This window comes from Nicotiana tomentosiformis, chromosome 2 (assembly GCF_000390325.3).
Source record: "Nicotiana tomentosiformis chromosome 2, ASM39032v3, whole genome shotgun sequence".
Classification (NCBI taxonomy): Eukaryota; Viridiplantae; Streptophyta; class Magnoliopsida; order Solanales; family Solanaceae; genus Nicotiana; species Nicotiana tomentosiformis.
In genome coordinates this window covers 186,214,392-186,229,947 of record NC_090813.1, presented here as the reverse complement: position 1 = coordinate 186,229,947, position 15,556 = coordinate 186,214,392, and the positions used below count along the sequence as shown (strand labels likewise).

The following is a 15,556-nucleotide window of genomic DNA, read 5'->3' as shown; positions in this document are numbered from 1 at the left end:
GTTTAATGAATTCGGCTCATCACTTGTAGCCCAATGAACTTGGACTAATTTATTAAGTCCATCTATATTGGACTTATATACATTAGTCCAATTATAATGCCCAATAAATTTATTTAGACTAATATATCTTGAATTTAAAATATAGTCTAAATTAATTTATGAATTTAATTTTCATAAAATTTATATGCCTACGGATATGTAAATGTACATCTTGGTAAAATAGTTGGTGGATATATATGAGTGATATGTAAATGTACAACTCAGATAGTTGGTGGATGTAAATGACCTTCTTGTACCTCATTCTTACCTTAAATTAAGACATTATTCTATACATGGAATATTTCTTCCTTTTTTCACCTTTCTATTGAATTTTGATCCCCCAAAATATGAAAAATCTTCGTCAATGCCTGGAATTTTTGGTTGATTGAGCAGAAAACTGACTTCACGAGTAATTTATGAAGAAAAGAATGATAAGACACTTAATACTGAGCATAAATGCTGGATGAGCTTATGAGAGTTGGGCCTATTTCTATTGCGCCATCTTTTATTTGTACTTCAGGGATCCGGCCCTTGTCCGACAATCTTTCTCTTTTAGACGCATTTACTTGTATATATAAATAGATTCACTTGACTCTATTCTTAATTAATGGATAACATTTTATTTACCCGATTGTCTCATATGTTTTCTCTCTCACCGACTTAGGCAATTGGGGTTTTCTCTTCTATCCAATTCTACAATTTCTCTTCAATTTCATGGCTTAACAAAGAAGGGCAAAGATCACTTTTAGCCTGCGACTGAAACTATATACATTCGGTAGCCGAAAAAGTGTATAAATCTTATATATTTTTATATATAACATACAAATATATATATTATTATAAAAGTATGAATACAATGTCGGTTTACAAAAATAACCTTATAATTTTAAGCATAATAACTCATAATAAAAGGACATAACCGGAATTCTAGATATTAGCCTTATAATCCTATTAGTTTAAGGACATAATACTACATGTTAGGAATCCTACATGACTAGCTTTAGGAATCCTATTAGTATAATTATTTTCGGGTTGTCTAATCTATATAAAATTCCTATTACCAATTTAATTTAAAAATATATTATAATGTCCTATTACTAATTTAATTTGAGAATGTATTATATTGTCAAAATCCATTAAGAAACATGAGAGCATATATTATTATAAAAGCATAAATATAATATTAATATATCAAATTGCCCTAAACTATTAAACGGAAGAACTCACAGGGAAAGGACATAACTGCAATAACCTATTTTTTGGACTATAATATCTTCTATGGTAATTTTTAATATTTAAAATTTTAAAATTAATAAAATTTTGTCTATTAAATTCTTATTAAAAATATATAAGAAGGTTTAATAAAATCAATTTTATAAGAATCCTCTGTATTGGCAATACATTACCACTACATAATGTCCAATACAAAGAAAAAATAAAAGTAATATTAAATAGAATACATAAAGAGTTAAAATTGAGAGAAAAAAAATATCCCCACGATAATATATTTTTATATTATATTTGAACTATTTTCCTACTCAAATAATATTATTTTTTATCAATTTATTGTGTAATATTAAAAAATACCCAATTATTAAACAACAATTAAGAAAATATTTAAGAATATAAATTTGTGAGAAAAAGAAAAAAATGGTTGGTAAGAGTCAATACCACTAATAATTCTATAAACATAAAGATCTAAAAGTTAAATGTCATATCAATCTTTTACTCTTTGAAAATAAAATTTATGGTGGATAATATTATAATTAAGATTAAATATTCAAAAGAAGAGATGAACTAATATTAAGATCTGAATCAACATAGAATAAATTATTTTTTATATTAAAATCAAATAATTAAATCGGTGAATTAATTATTTAGCAAGAGAATCCAATTCAATTATTTTTTGAATTCATCATATGAGTAAAATTCTTATTCAAGTTAAAACAAATCTCCGAGTACATAAATTTATTCCATAAAAGGAGCGTTAGAACACAAAGTAAAAAGGTTAATATATTATTAAGAATCAAAATGTAATACAAGTGTCTGAGGAAGCACAATCAAAGCTAAATCCTAAACAAGAACAAGTTTTCAAGACTATTTTATAAAGAGTCGACTCTGGTATAACGTGATCATTCTTTGTAGATGCCTCCGACGGAATCAAAATAATATTTCTATATCATGCATTGCTTGCAAATATCATATCAACAAGCATGAAACTGTTAGCAATAATAACAAGTGGTGTACAAACAACGATTTTATTGTGAGACCACCCACTTTAGATTTGATATACCTCTTCAAACAACTTAAATAACTATCACAAATATATCAAAGCAGCGCAATTATGCTAAATTTATAAGGAAAGCAAAATTGATAATATGGGATGAAGCACTTATAGTTAAGTGTCAAACGATCGAAATAATTGCCTCAAGGTCTAGAGATATATTGGATATTAATGAACCGTTCGGTGAAAAATTAATGGTTTGAGAGGTGATTTTGTCAAGTACTACCAGTAGTTCCAAAATCGACAAAAGCAGAGACTGTAAAAGGTAGCTTACCAAAGTTATACTTCTAGCCTCAACGAAAAAGATTCAACTGACAAGAAATATAAAGTAAGAACAGATCCAATATTCAGTGTCTTCTTGCTTCGTGTCGGAAACGAAGAAGAGCATCCAATAAAAGATGATTTGGTTCTTCCTGAACACTTGGTTTTCAATCCCAATGGTAATAGTAGTGCATTTAATATGAGAAATATTTCTATCATTAGATTAAAATGCAATTTGTGCAAATCGCATGATAGAATTTAAAAGATATCTTAGTTAGCAAAAATGAATATGTTGATCAACTAAATAAAAAGTTGATTGCAAAATTTTATAGTAAAAATAAAATATTTTTCAGTTTTTGACTTAGCAGAAAATAATACTAATAATTAGTACCAAGAATAATACTTAAATACTTTAATACCAAATGGCCTTCTACCATATATGTTTGTTGTAGTTTCTTATTTCTTACTTATGTTAGTGTCACCGTATTTATAGTAGACTAAGTTAAAATTGATCTTACATTGTATATAGTTAATTTTGAAGAAAAATATTGAAAAACTTAGATACACCGAAGAGCTTATGTAATAGCACACATATGGTATATAGAAGTTTTGACAATAACGTCATACATGCAAATATTATGATACTGGTTAATATGCTTCTAAGTATATTCTTATCCCTGAATTCAACTTTCATCTTCCGAAACTAAGGAATATCCTTTTAAATTTGTATGAAAATAGTTTTTAGTATGTTTTGTAAATATAATAAATAGCATAAGGATAAACATTCTAAATATTGGACTATATTTACCACAATATGTTATCTTGCACGAACAACTGTATGTTGCACTTTCAAGAGGGATATAAAGATCGACAACAAGAATTCTGGTTAAAGCAGAGCAACCAACGCATTAGGAGGAAACATACACAAAAAATATTGTCCACAAAGAAGTGTTCGTTAAGATACCATCACATTAAATACTTTTAAACTATAATATATAATTATCTAACTAACATGACAAATTGATCATTTGTGTAAGTTTTGATGATGTCCTTTTATTTTAAATTCATGTATTATGCTAATGTAATAATATTTTTTGGAATTTAGATGATTGTTGTAATATTATACATAAAATTTCTTTCATTAATTAAATTTTATTGTTTTTCATATAAATAAATGTTTAAATCGTCACGTGCCATTATTAACATGCAACGCACGTTCATAGATACTAGTATATATATATATATATATATATATATATATATATTCGGCTATTTTTTTTAGAGCAGCAATACAAAATCATTTTCCTAGAAAAGAACCCATCGAGTTCACGAGTAAAAAAGTGATGGATTAGTTTTTGCTAAAAAATGGTGAATTGTCTCATTCTTTCTTTTCCATTGTATGACTCATTCAATTTCTCTCAAAACTCCTCAAGCCAACAGTCAGGCTTTTAAACAAACTAAGCTTCCCCAAAATATTTTTCAAAAAAATAGAAAACACCCCTTTAGCAAATTCTTTTTGGTGGAAAAGAAACAAACAACAACAAAAACATACCCAGTATTATCCCACATCGTGGGGTATGGGAGGGTAGTGTGTACGCATACCTTACCCCTACCATGTGAAGGTAGAGATGTTGTTTCCAATAGACCCTCGGGTCAATAAAACATAAGCATCACATTAATTAAAAGATAGACAATGAGGGACATCACCAAAAAGTTATGTAAAAGCAACATAGAAACAACACGGTAATAAGATGATCAAAATGAAAGAAAATGACGGTTAGTCATAGAAACCTACTACCAACAGAATGCGAGAGTGCGTACTAATCCTACTGGTATGAACAATCTACCACCTACCCTACTACCCTAATCCTCGACCTCCACACCTTTCTATGAAGGGTCATGTCCTCGGTCAGCTGAAGCTGCGTCATGTCTTGCCTAATCACCTCTCCCCACTTCTTCTTCAGCCTACCTCTACCTCTTCTTAGGCCCTCCAATGTCAACCTCTCACACCTACTCACCGGGGCATCAGTGCTCCTCCTCCTCACATGTCCAAACTACCTAAGTCTCGCTTCTCGCATCTTGTCCTCAATGGGGGCCACACCCACCTTGTCGCGAATAACCTCATTCCTAATATCACTTTAGCGAATTGCAAGATCTTTTTTTTTGGTGATTTTTTTTTTATTGATCCCTACCAGACAAAGTTATTTACACGTGGTATATCCCTACCATAATCTATAGGCTATTCTATCTAGTTCAACACCAAAACTGTATCTTCCTTGAGCATCCCTACTAGGTAGGTCTGCCAGTTAAATTCTAGTTCTACACTTTTGCATAGTCTTTGCCTTTTCCTATCTGTAAAATGATTGATCCACTCTATTTCTATCATATTCTTTCTGTTAGTCACTATGAGTTGCAGCCTGTATTTGCTATCCTCTTTTATGCTCTTCCACATCTTTGTTGGCATTGGCACTTTCTGATTCCATAGAGCTTCATTCCTTGCTCGCCATATTCTATACATTATTGTTGTGATGATTGAGGTCACAAAACCTCGGCATATTCTCCCTTTTATACATCTTCCTATTTTCCTCCAAATGCTCTGCATATCTGGTTGTTTTAGCTTTATTCCCAACCAGCTGCATAGTTCTTCGATGCATCTTCTGAAAAACTGGCACTCAAAGTACAGATGATGTACTGTTTCATCCTGCATTCCACATAGTAGACATGTTCTCTCCTGGCTCACTCCCATCATATGCAGTCTGTCTCTTGTAAGTAGTCTCTATCTCATGATCAACCAGCCTATAAAGCAGTGTTTTGAAATATTTAATCTATTCCAAATCCATCGTGCATATGGCCGCTAGGTGCTGCTCCTCTTCTCCATTTGTATCCTTCATTTACTGTGTATCTATTCATTTGCCCCTTCCACACTTTTTGTTCAAAGCCTGAAGCAAAAACTGTTTTGATATCACATATCTTCTTCCAATACCATACACTATCTTGTGGTGGATTGTATTGCCACCAATCCTTGCCCTTTATGTATATGTGATTTACTCATTTAACCCATAATGAATCATTTTTTTCTCTATATTCCATACATATTTTGCCAAAGCTTCTTCATTCCAGGCCAAACATTCTTGTATTCCTAATCCTCCCTCTCTTTTTGGTTGGAAGACTAGGTCCCATGCTACCAGTGGTGATTTGTTCGTGACACTTTTCCCATCCCATAGGTAATTTCTACATATAGCTACAATATCTTTCATGACCCTTTTTGGAAGAAGCAATATGGATGCCCAGTATGAGTGCAGGTGCAGCAACACAATGTTTACCAATTGAGTTCTCCATGCATACGATAAGTTTCTGGATCCCCATCCCTTTATCCTTACCAGTATCTTGTCTATCAGCATTTCACAATCTACCACACTTAGTTTCTTTGGGTATATAGGCACTCCAAGGTACTTAAATAGTAGTTTCCCTTTCTTATATCCTGTCAGCTCACATATATCTTCTATCTCTCTTCCATTCATATTTGCACAGAATATATTCGATTTGTTTACATTAACTGTCATACCAGATGCATTTGAGAATGACTTGAGACCCCTTAGCATGAGCATTACTGATGCATACTCTCCTTTGCTGAATATTATCATATCATTCGTAAAACAAAGGTGTGTCAGCTTCAATTCTTTGCATTTGTATGATAAGTAAACTCTTTCTGCTTAGACACATGCCCTATGATTCGCGTAAAATATTCCATGCAAATCACAAACAGTAAGGAGGATATTGGGTCCTCATGTCTTAGTCCTCTTTTCCCCTTTATTTTGCCATAACATCCTCCATTGAAATTTATGCTGTAGCGGGTTATTGTGATACATGCCATAATCCACCTAATGAATAGACTAGGGAAGTTTAGTGCGTGCATCATTTCCTCCACAAACTTCTATTCAATAGAATCATATGCCCTTTTCAAATCCACCTTGATCAAGCAGCTTTTAGTAGTTTGCTTCCTATTATACAATCTGACCAAATCTTGACAAATCAGAATGTTTTGCACTATTGTTCTCCCTGCCACAAAGGCACTTTGGTTTTGTGAGATGATGTCTGGCAGCACCACTTTCAATCTGTTACACAACATCTTTGAGATTATCTTGTACACCACATTACAACATGCTATGGGTCTATAATCTTCAACTGTTGCAGCATTAGAAGTTTTTGGTATGAGGGTGATCACTGTACTATTAAAAGCTTTGAGCATTTTCCCCGATTGGAAAAATTCCAGCACAGTTGCAGTGATATCTTCCCCTACAATATTCCAGATTTCCTTGAAGAATTGAATACCATACCGATCAGGTCCTGGTGCCTTTGTCCCTTATATATTCCATAGTGCTTCTTTAACTTCCTTTTGTGAAAATTCTCTTATCAGCTGATTTCTTTGTTCTTCTGAGACAATCTGTCCTTCTTTGACTATGTGGCTTGCCACATGATCTTTGTTCTGCTTGTCAGTGCCCGGTAAACTTGTATAGAATTCCTTGAAAGCATCAACTACTGCATCTGTTGATTGGACTATTTCTCCTTGCATGTTCTGGATTGTGAATATTCTGCTTGCTGCTCTCTTTTCCTTGATCACCGAGTGGAAGTAGCTTGTGTTCATGTCTCCATATTTAAGCCATTGCACTTTATTCTTTTGCTGCAAGTTGTTTAATTTTGCTTCCTTCCAGTATATGTATTGCTTTGTCAATTCCTTCTCCTCTTTGCCTAATGTTTCATTCCTAGGATCATTTTGTATTTTCTCTTGGCATTCTACCAACTTCTTCATGCTTTTATCTTCCCGTTTCTCTACTTCTACAAACTTGTCTTTGTTTAACTTTATCAACACTTTTTAAGTCTGTTTAGTTTCCCCACTACTCTTAAACATGTTTGTCCCCTATATTGGTTGTCTCCAACTCGCCTCCACTCTTGCAGTGAAGGAGTTGTCCATGCTCCATATGTTATAGTATCTGAATATCCTCATCTTAAGTGCACCCGTTCCCTCCCATTTGATCATTGCAGGACTATGATCATATACTCCTGCTGGCATATAATGAACCTTAGATGCTGGCAATTTATTCACCCAGTCATTGTTGGTGATCACCCTGTCAATTCTACTTAGCACTCTACCCTGTCCTTCATGTTTATTACTCCATGTATAAAAGCACCCCGATGATTTCAGTTCTTGAAGTCCACATTGTTCCACATATTCCTTAAACTCCTTTATTTCTGTATATGTCACCTTGCTCCCCACTCTATCCTCTTGACTAAGTATAGAGTTGAAGTCTCCCATAATTGCCTATGCCCCTACCATTTGATTAGCTATCATTCTTATGTCTCTCCACAAGCCAGACCTTAGTATTGGGTCATTGAATCCATACACCATTATCATATTAATCCTCTTTCCTGTGCTATTGTGAGTTATGATACTATGAATGGGTTATTTTGTCACCATTTTCACTTTTATAGTGAAGACCTGAGGCCTCCACAATATCCATATTCTTCCTGCATTATGTTTAGAGTGATTTGTAGTATAAGACCACCCGGTGCAAAGACTAAAAGCAACTTTATTTGCCTTAGCTCTCTTAATCTTTGTTTCCAAGAGTCCAAACAGTCCAATCTGTTGTCTTTGAAGGAATAGATTCACTTCCTTCTGTTTGGTTGTCCTGTTTAGACCCCTGGTGTTCCAGAACCCAATACTATCTATTAGGGAGGTGGGGGTTAGGCCTCCAGCCTTCCCTGATTTGTTACCATTTCCTTGTGGCTCAATCTACCTTTCCTTAGACTGCTCCTCCTTTTCATTCATTCCATTGATCCTGTTGGTGTTGTGATTGCTTCCTCGACTTCTCCATGCTTTCTTCCCTTGTACCACTTGCCATGCTTCATGTTTTTTTTTTATTTCCTGTCTGGTTCTTATTTCCTTGTGTTTCCTGCTGCTTGTCATTGTTACTCCCGTTTTCTATTAGGATAATGTCCCTTGCTTCATTGTGTTGTTGTTCCTCTGGTTTCTCCTTGTCCTTGTAGCCATTTGTATTGTTATTGCATGTTTCTTTGTTGATTTCCTCCCCTGCCTTGTCCTGCTTTAGTTACTTCCTATATTCTCTAATATCATGTCCAAAATTACCACATGCTTTACAAAATACTGGTTTCCATTCATATCTAACCTCTTGCTCAATGATCGCACCACATTCGTTCTCAAACATCACCATATCTGGATACATCTGATCTGGTTCAACTTTAACCAAAATTCTTGCAAATTGTAGCCTCTGTTTTTGTGTTATTGCTATGTCCGCTTTCAGTTGGTTGCCTACCATTCCTGCAATTTTTGTTAGAACATTTTGACCCCAGTATTTGATATCCAGATTCATCAGTCTAATCCACACAGGAATTTTATCAACCACCTGCTTATCAAATATAATGTCCGGTCTCCATGGTTTAGCCACCACTGGCTTTTTATCAAATATTCTAATTCCTTCCTCCACCGCCTTCTCCTTGTTCTCCGGTGAGTGGAATCTTACTATGAACACACCTCTGTTCACGGCTATTTTATCTATCTCCAATGATCCCCATACTCTTTGAAGTAGCCCTCCATAACAGTTTGCGGTGGATTTGACCCTAGGACATAGCAAATTACTGCAGATCTCCAGTAGATTATCTCATCCTTTATGTCTTCCATTGTAATTTTCACATTTCCCCTCAATTGTTCCTTTCCCTTTCCGGTAAGGTCATATATACCCTTCACTCTATTCACCTTTCCCTACAATTCCACTCCAATTTTCCCCTATTGTTGGTATTTTTGCATGGCTTTGTTTTCCTATTAATTCCGATTCACTTACCTCTTCCTCCGTTCGATCTGCCCATGATTTCGTTGCCGGCATGTTCTCCACCATTGTTGATGTCGACGCCATTGTTCTCTCTAAATCTAATGGAGTTATGCCTTGAATTGCAAGATCTTAAGTTATTAACTTTATTTCTCCATCAAAATTCTAAGCTGATAATCTACTAATATAACTATCTTCGACTGCGATATGAAAATTAATTTAGACTCGAGTGCATATATATATCATGTTCCTTTTAATTTACACCATTTTCCCGCTATTTTTACACTTTCAGAATATAAAACTTAAACTGCTTAGCTAATAGCGAAACACCAAACAGGTGTACATTGTTGAAAAACTTTGGAGCATTTTACACACACACACACACATATATATGCAGATTCTTCATTTGTCTTAACGTACTCATGTGAAATGGTTATGATAAGAGTGTAGATGAGTAGGTGTGCTTCATATGAATCATTACATACACTAAAATAAGTAAGAAAAAAACTTAACATACTCTTACCTGATATTTGCACAGACTTAAGAGTTTAAGGAAAAAAAAGTTAAAAGAACTAACTTCTTATTAAGATAAAAAAAAGTCGTAAAGTAACAGAATAAATGAATACCGACTCCGTGTGATCAAGCTGCTACGATTTAAATAAGTAATCTAAACAAACTGCAGCAGAATGGATAATAATAATAATAATAATAATAATAATAATAATAATAATAATAATAAATAATAATAATAATAATAATAATAATAATAATAATAATAATAATAATAATAATAATAATAATAATAATAAGAATTTGAATATATAGCTGATCAGCCACTATTAGCAATTCAGAAAGTTAGCAAAAAATAATTAGTAAACAAAATCCAATCCGAAAACGTGTAAAAGGTTGTGTATTTTGACCTCCCAAATTATGGGAAATCAGTATATTTGGTAAAGACATACATATAATGTTTTTGTTGCTATTTATGTAAAGTCAAATCTTACTAAACATATTTGGCCGGTAGTACTATTCCACTTTAGAGTATAAATTTTGGTACTCATCCGTTCCGTTTGAACCTATTTGACTTGGGCACGGAATTTAAAAAAATAAAACCTTTTTGAATTTGTAATTCTAAACAAGTAAAAAAAGGGTCCAGAGTATTTGTGTGGTTATAAAAGCTTCTCATTAAGGGTAAAATTAGAAGTTTAAGCTAAATTGTTTCAAATTTAGAAATTGGTCATTCTTTTTGAAACGGATCAAAATAAGTTCACGAACGGATGGATTATTTAATTGCTAAAGGGAATATTCACTATTAATTCATTGGACGGCTACATGGTTTTAATAATAGTTCACAAGCACGAGTTCTGGTATTCAAATCCTATATGTGGTTTCATATGAGCCGACCACCATCTGTTTGAACCTCTTTCGAGGTAACGACTTCATCTTAACACAATATATTTGCTACAGATTATAATATATATATAAAAATTTACTAAAATTTAAACAAGTATAATTTGTTAAATATACAATAAATTTAGTGTTAAAGAACTTTAAGGTCGAACTCATGAAGTTAAAATTCTAAATTCGCCTATGGTTATATACACTATTGTTTTCCATTACCAGTGTAGTTTAACCAATGATTGCAAGTTAGTTACTACAATTCTTACGAGGTTAACAATTTTAATGTTTATAATAAAGATTTACTTGTAATTACGTGATCAATATATAAATCATTTTACATGATCAATATATATACACAATTTAAACCATTGCATAGTTTTCTTCTTGGTGAAGATTCAATCAGAATTGTTTTCCCCTTATATGGGAGGATCAGTGAAGGAGAAGGAAAAAAGGTAATGAAAATCAAACACTTTTATATCGTATGTGCGATTCTCATCAATACCACTATCCGCAGAGCTAGAAGGACGGTAGTGGATTCATCAGAACCTCTTTCGCCAGAAAATCACAATGATAGCACGAGATTAGTATATAAGCCTTGATGGTAACAAAAGATTATTTATTTAATGTTTAATTTGTATAGTTTTATTTTCTCCTAAACCCTAAAATAGACGTAGCATGTGCATGGCGTGTTGCATGTCAGTTTAATAACTCCACGATTACATCTTTCGGTTTGTCTAATAATTCTCTCTTCAATAAAGTTCCGTTTCAGACTTTTTGAGTCAAAAGTCAAAGCCCTTAAGGAGAATTAAGGAATGAAAAATGTCAAAAAGTTATCCTGGTTTACAACTCTCAAATCAAACTCCATGATTATAAATATCCAATCCTTTTCTCATACTTTTTTTCATATCATATAGCTCTCCTTTCATATCACTAAATTCCGACTTCTAATTTATTCTGAATTTTTTCATTTATACTGAACCGCTTGCAGAATCAAATATATTATTCCACAAAATCCATTATTTTGTAACTTAGTTTATAGTTCTTGATTGGTTATTGCTTGTTGCAAAATCAATATGAGACCTCAAAGAAGCCCTAGAATTCTTTTAGCAATAGTAGTTATTGTTTCAAGCATCACAAGATATGAAGCCACTAGATATCTTCTTGATGATCAAGAAGGAGGAGGACAAATTTGGAGGAGAAATGTACATATGTTGTTGTTACCATCACTGCAATGGCGTCCAATCTCGCCACCGTCACCCAATCCCGCCACCAACAAAAGCCTACATGGCGGCGTAACGCCAAGCATGGTCGGCCAAATGAACTTTGCCGGCAAGAAAATGATTGCTCCTCCTCCATGTAAAGTCGAGGGATATGAAATTAAAGCATGAGTTTGAAGTTGGCGTGTCAATAAATTGAAAAATAAGTCTAACATTGAGACTTAATGGAATTATCAATGTTTTTAATCGAGAGTCCTTTGATTTAATTTATATATGCTGACAATATAAAATAGGAATACTTTTTACACATAACATGTTATAACAACTTATTTCTCTTACATGTTAGTAATACATATATATACTTTATTAAGTGACTGATAGTGTATAAAAGTAAAAAAGAAAAATTTCTTTGCTCGGTTATTTTAGTGTATGTAAACTTAATTAATAATTTGTTAATGTTTTCTCTATAATGTGCCCTTTGATGATTTTCATCTTCTTGTTTTTTTTGGGGGTGGGGTGGGGGGTGGGGGGAGTGATGGTTGGGGCTGGAAAACACCTAATTAATATATTACGAAATATTACAAGTTTCAGTCGGGATAGTTACGTTCTAGTCAATTTCAAATATGATGTTCGTGACGAATATTTATTTCCTACCAACGTGCAACTGATGGTTAATTCTTTTAGTTACATACCTCCGAGATTTTAGTTTGGAACGTACATTTCTTATAATTTCAGATATTACATAAACGTTTCTTTAACATGTACGCAACGAAATTATACGTTATGTACAGGCAGGCAAATATTTTCCCTTGTTATTTGTACTATCTTTTATATGGGAAACGTATTTTCATATCGGATCATGAATCCATAGTCCTACCATTATCCTCTCATATTTTTCAAATATTCGCACAATTAATACATAATGAAACATAAACAACAAAAAAACATACAAGAGAAGAAAATTGTTATCTACTTTGTTTTTTTTTTTTATATTTTCATTATTATAATCTTTGTTTATATAAAGAGTGGTATAAACATACTAATTAAATGGATGCATCCGCAGTAATAACATAAATTTAAAAGAACATAAGGTAATTTATCTACATAACATAGAAAAAAGGTTATTACCACATAAGCGACACTAGTATGTCCATTTATAGCTTACAATATGGTTCTGTTAGACAAGATATGAAAGAAGAAAGATCTATAAAATATCTCAAATCACAACAGAAGTATGTGTTACAATGTCTTGTTCTGCCTTTTTCTTTTTATTGGGTAGCCTTGGGTAGCATGATCATGATTGAACTAAAAAAACATTACAAAATTTATTCGAATTATCAAATAGTTCCTTTTTTTTTTTGGTTTCCTGACTATTGTCTAGTACCCGCTTTGTGACCTCGACTAATCGATATTCATGCTACATAATTATCATTGAAGTGGAAAGTGCTTTCTACCATAATAAACAAACGCATCTTGAGTTTCTTTTCATAAAGAAAGGGCAGTCTGGTGTGCAAAGTATGCATCTCGCGTTCACGCATGGTTCAGGAAAGGGCTGTACCCTAAAGGAGTGTGATGTAGACATCCTACCCTGATGCAAGTATCAATGACTGATTCCACGACTCGAACTCAAGACCTATAGGTCACACGGAAACAACATGACATAATCAATATTATGGAAGTCAATTTTTGAGTCGCTTCTCTCTCATATGACTACTTCATTTATAATATTTTTTGTTGTTGTTTTTTTACACGATAAGACTTATTCAATTCAATTTCTGAATTGCTTTATGATGCCCAGTAGTCAACAGTCAAAACCCTACCACGAAATTGAAAATAGCCATTTTTGAAAGAATCAGAGTCGTAGCAACACGTTATGAAAGGGGTATAAATACACTAAAAATCTCATCATATTTTCATTACCAAAATTCATATGGTACTCCTCCTTTTTCCAGCTTATAATTGTTGAACAAATTAAAATCAACATGGCAACACAAAGTAACAAATTTTTTTTTGCTACTTTTGGCTGTATAATCTTGCTAATTTCTCTGTTTATAAGCACGGAAATAAGTGAAGCTGTACGATTACTTCGACATGAAGAAGAACATCTTCTGTTACCATCTCTGCAATGGCGTCCAGTTCGTCCTCCTAGATCAAATCCCGGCACCAACTCTTTTACGGTCGTGACAAGTCAGATATCAGAAAGGAACTTTGCAGGTCGTAAAGAAATTTCTTATCCTCTTCCACGTCCTCCTTCCAATAACGAGTATCCACAACAGAGACAAAAAGCATTAGGTGAATTTTTTTCATCTTCTAGAGCCTTGATCGACAGACTTACCCGACATTTATGCTAATTGGAAATAGTCGGTATCCAGCAGAACCACAAAAATTGGCATGAGAAGATAATATTAACTGACAGTATTGTGCAATATAATATGGGATATTTATTTCATTGTTTTATTCATTTGTATACATTCTGTATCGACCATCATGCTTCAATCAATTAAGAAGCAGATGGAGAGGAATAAGAATGTCCAATGTACTAATTGTTCATAACGCACTGATAATTAATAATATCATTATCTTATAATTAATTCTTTATTTATTTGTTGCAATTGTTGTTTAAGATTGTGTACTATGGAGGGTTAGACAAATTCGAATACATGAGTATTATTTTGAGCGAAATTAACATATACAAATTGAACTCACGGATTTTAAATAGAGATTAAGTATCTATAGTTTGTGAAGTGTTTGTTATAAAATAAATCGGTAAAGTAGGGTCAAAAGCTATAAATATAAAAGCATATTAAATAATCCAAGATGTTATATGTGTTGATTAATTAAAGAAGTATTACTATATATGACACATATAAAAGTGCAGTGGTTTCAACTTCGAGCCATGTGAGAGAAAATTATATAGGTTCTCCCTTTAATTAATGGACAGCTATGATCCAAATTAGTGGAGTTAGTTGTGTTACGGATATCACGTGATTAAAAGAAAAATGTAAATTGAATTTAGGATTATATTTAGTGAATTTATTAATACAAATACAAAATTTTGAATTAAATTACATTTGATCGAATTCATACCGAACCTTTTAGCTCCGCCCCTATCCAAGAAAGAAACTTCTTGAAATGCTTTAATTTGTGAAGCATTGAATTGACGTCAAATAATGAAGCAATGGGATCAAACTTATATTCTCCTAGGATTTCTAGTCATTAGTCTTATTTCGCCTACATGGTGTATCGATTCAAACTAGGAGCATAGTTGAGCGAGAGAGATTTAATTTTTATTAAGGTGATAAAAATTATTTATTCCAAACATCGAGAAGAACATTAAGTTATTTTCTCTATCGGTGTGAATCTTGGTAAACAGAGTTATTCGGAATTTATGTTGATATAGTGCATGAGAAATAGCAGGTAGCCACCGGAATAGTTAAGGTGTGAGTAAGTTGGTCTAGTCGTACACCAACCATCATAAAAAAAAGGTGCTAGAAGGAAAATAGATATACCTA

General features: G+C 32.9%; 1 protein-coding gene across 1 annotated transcript; it reads right to left on the bottom strand.

Annotated features, from left to right (window-relative positions):
• Positions 1-6,947: 6,947 nt before the first annotated feature.
• Positions 6,948-7,898, bottom strand: LOC104118711 (uncharacterized). Its single transcript, XM_009630023.1, has 2 exons — positions 7,527-7,898; positions 6,948-7,442 (listed from the first exon to the last, which is right to left on the bottom strand). The coding sequence occupies exons 1-2, from the start codon at positions 7,896-7,898 to the stop codon at positions 6,948-6,950; spliced, it is 867 nt and encodes a 288-aa protein (XP_009628318.1).
• Positions 7,899-15,556: the final 7,658 nt, after the last annotated feature.

Coding starts and splice junctions, on each gene's coding strand:
- LOC104118711 (XM_009630023.1), bottom strand. CDS start 7,898: ATGGGAGACTTCAACTCTATACTTAGTCAAGAGGATAGAGTGGGGAGC. Junction 7,443..7,526: donor CCTTCACTGCAAGAGTGGAG/GCGAGTTGGAGA, acceptor GTGTTGATAAAG/TTAAACAAAGACAAGTTTGT.